Consider the following 396-nt stretch of genomic DNA (forward strand, 5'->3'; position numbering starts at 1 on the left):
AAACTTGCAAATAACATGAGGAATCTGTTAAGACAATCTTTCCTTGATAACATGCTATACATCACACGAAATAAGACCTATAAAACAGAAAACAGTCAATTAATTAGAAGAAATATCCAGACCAGTGCTGACCATCACCAAATACCCAGAAATTCCGACACCGAACTCTTTTCATTTCAAAAGGATACAGCATAAGTAACCGAACTTCGTGCTCTTTCTGTTTCAGCTTCTTCAATATGCTGTGAAGCCCCATAACGATGACAGAGGCGTGTATCAAGTCGTGAAAACAGAGCTTTGAGCAAATAATATGACAGATGACACACGCACTGAGTCACTTCGCTGGAGATTGTTTACATGCTGTGTTCGGATCCCTGCACTCGAGTCGAACCTCATTTA

At 39.9% G+C, this 396-nt stretch overlaps 1 protein-coding gene across 1 annotated transcript in view; it reads right to left on the reverse strand.

Moving 5' to 3' along the window:
• Window positions 1-383, reverse strand: part of LOC119591548 (ADP-ribosylation factor-like protein 2) — a 7,835-nt gene extending 7,452 nt beyond the window's left edge. The window contains exon 1 of the mRNA XM_037940299.1: window positions 189-383. Within this exon, the coding sequence (XP_037796227.1) occupies window positions 189-253 (65 nt within the window). The 5' untranslated portion in view covers window positions 254-383. The remainder of the gene's footprint in view (window positions 1-188) is intronic.
• Window positions 384-396: the final 13 nt, after the last annotated feature.

The sequence above is a fragment of the Penaeus monodon genome, chromosome 28, assembly GCF_015228065.2.
Source record: "Penaeus monodon isolate SGIC_2016 chromosome 28, NSTDA_Pmon_1, whole genome shotgun sequence".
In the NCBI taxonomy this organism is placed as follows: Eukaryota; Metazoa; Arthropoda; class Malacostraca; order Decapoda; family Penaeidae; genus Penaeus; species Penaeus monodon.